General features: G+C 48.5%; 1 protein-coding gene across 3 annotated transcripts in view; it reads right to left on the bottom strand.

The window, feature by feature from the left end:
* cadm4 (cell adhesion molecule 4) overlaps nt 1-2,500 on the bottom strand; it is a 139,227-nt gene that overhangs the window by 16,527 nt on the left and 120,200 nt on the right. For all 3 annotated transcript variants that reach the window (XM_076280026.1, XM_076280025.1, XM_076280027.1), the window contains 2 exons: nt 1,090-1,251; nt 826-916 (listed from right to left, as the gene is read on the bottom strand). In XM_076280026.1, the coding sequence (XP_076136141.1) occupies nt 826-916; nt 1,090-1,251 (253 nt within the window). The remainder of the gene's footprint in view (nt 1-825; nt 917-1,089; nt 1,252-2,500) is intronic.

The raw sequence follows: 2,500 nt of genomic DNA, 5'->3' as shown, positions 1-2,500 counted from the left end.
AAATCTCTCTGTCTTTGACTTGAGATATGCTGTCTCTTTATTTATAACTTAGCTATGTAAATATCCATGCTTTTATCCAGGTATATATATATCCGAGGTGTATGTACATGCATAGCTTTGTCTCTTTCATTCCTCTGTGCACTTCTTGTCTTATCCTCCCAAGCTACCCATCTAAGCTTTGTCTATGGCAGCCTATATTCCTTATCACTCCTCTGCTTCATCACACAACTTCACCTTCACCATCTCTCTCTCCCTCTCTCTCTCTCCTTCTCTGTCTCTCTCTCTCTCGCTCTCTCTCTCTCTCCCTCTCTCTCTCTCTCTCTCTCTCTCTCTCTCTCTCTGTGCGTTCTCCTCTGTGGCACCGTCCCTATCTCCCCCTCTTCATCCCTCCATTATGCCTCTGGTGGGTTTGTCAGTGTGCCTCTCACTTCCTCCATCACTCATGCCTGCAGCGCGGCTGTTGTGATTGGAGGCTCCAAAGAGCTTTACGGGCTTTCAGCTCCAAAGCCTCACAGATCCCCCCAGACAGGCGACAGAGCGAGAGACAGACAGCAGGGGGAGAGAGAGAGAGAGGGAGAGAGAGAGAAGGGAGAGAGGGAGAGAGAGAGGGACAGAGGGAGAGAGAGAGAGAGAGAGATGCATGGACGAGGCTTGGGTACTGATGTGAGTAATGGAAAACAAACTCTAATCAAAAAGACACACAAATGTGGAGTTCACAGTGCACACACACACACACAGATGTACACACACACACATGTACACACACACACACACACACACACACACACAGCCTCACACAGACACACAAACACAGAAAACACTCACAGTGGGTTTCCAGTGACAGTGCAGGTAAGGGTGAGGGAGTCTCCCTCTCGAAGAATTCCCGGTGGCGGAGTAATTTTGACAGTAGGGGCAACTGTAATGGGAAAAACAGGACAGACACACACACACACACACACACACACACACACACACAATCAATAAACCACATAATTCATGTGGATAAGCAACAATGATTAAAAAAAAGAATCTTGTGTCTGGGTGGGTTGTCACAGCAACCGTCCCCACCAATCGGGTGACTTCACTCACAGTGCACGTCGAGGCGGTAGTGGCGGACCCTCCTCTGGTTGCCTAGCGCCGGGTGGGACGCTTCACAGCTGACCGCCGCTTCGTTGTCCCGCCGCTCCACGGCAACCGTGATGGTGTTGGACACGCTGACCGTCTTCCCATTCTCCTGCTGAGAGACCACACCTGAGAGAGGGATGGGGACAGAGAGAAAGAGAGAGAGAGGGGGAGAGAGGGGGATGGGGATGGAGAGAGAGGGATGGGGATGGAGAGAGAGAGGGAGAGGGGGAGAGAGAGGGATGGAGAGAGAGAGAGCCAGGGGGTGTGGAAGGAGAGAGAGGGTGAGAGAGAGGGATGGAGAGAGAGAGGGTGAGAGAGAGGGATAGGGACAGAGAGAGAGAGGGAGAGGGGGAGAGAGAGGGATGGAGAGAGAGAGAGCCAGGGGGTGTGGATGGAGAGAGAGGGTGAGAGAGAGAGGAATGGAGAGAGAGAGGAGGTGTGGAGGGACAGAGGGGGTGAGAGAGAGGAATGGAGAGAGAGAGAGAGGAATGGAGAGTGGAAAGAGGAGAGAGGGAGGGTGGGGGGGTGAAGGAAGTTTTAGGTGGGGAGGGAAAAACAGGGAGGAAGAGAGAATTACATTTTCAAAATCTCTTCATTACAATCTTAAAAAATACATCAAGATCAACTTGACACTGTACTCAAAAAGTAAAAGTTAGTCAACTTATTAATTAAAGAAATGTGCAATCTGTAGCTTGTCATTATCAACAACACACATCACGCTGTTGTAGCACCATGTTTCCTCAAAAACAGGAAGAGGAAGAGGGGAGGAAGAGAGAGGGATGGAGAGAGAGAGGGTGAGAGAGAGAGGGATGGAGAGAGGAATATGGAGGAGATAGGGAGGGCAAAAGAGTGGGAGAGAGGTGGACAGGTAAAAAAAAGGGGGGGGGGTTAGATGGGATAGTTTTAGAGACACAATTAGAGGTCCACGTTGTGATGGGTAGAGAGTGGGACAAGGAGAAATGAGAGAGAAAAGACAGAGAGGGGAAACATATGGAAAATCAAGATGAGATGAGAAATCGCATGAGAAAAAAAAAAGATATGTACACAATGTGACAGAAATGGAGAAGAATAGTATGCAAAAGAGAGATTGATAAGGAAAGAGAGGAGAGAGAGAACAGAGAGAGTTACGATGGGGACATCTCAATGTTACATCTCAGAAAATAACAACAGACATTGCGTCTGTAATTTCAGCAAGTGGGTGACTCCTGAGTTTGGACTATATTGTCATTATCTCTCCCTCATTATGTCATTCAAACAGATTGTGGAGGACAGAAATGAAGTGATTGCTGAGAAGCAAAATGGAGGAGTAATCAAAACTAGAGGTCTTGGTGAGAGGGAGAGAGAGAGAGAGAGAGAAAAGGAGAGAGAGAGAGAA

The sequence above is a fragment of the Alosa pseudoharengus genome, unplaced genomic scaffold (genome assembly GCF_046254945.1).
Source record: "Alosa pseudoharengus isolate Yale_2024_CS ecotype anadromous, Long Island Sound unplaced genomic scaffold, YU_APseudo_1.1 YU_APseudo_1.1_scf_12, whole genome shotgun sequence".
NCBI lineage: Eukaryota > Metazoa > Chordata > Actinopteri > Clupeiformes > Clupeidae > Alosa > Alosa pseudoharengus.
This window is presented reverse-complemented; position numbering and strand designations above follow the sequence as displayed.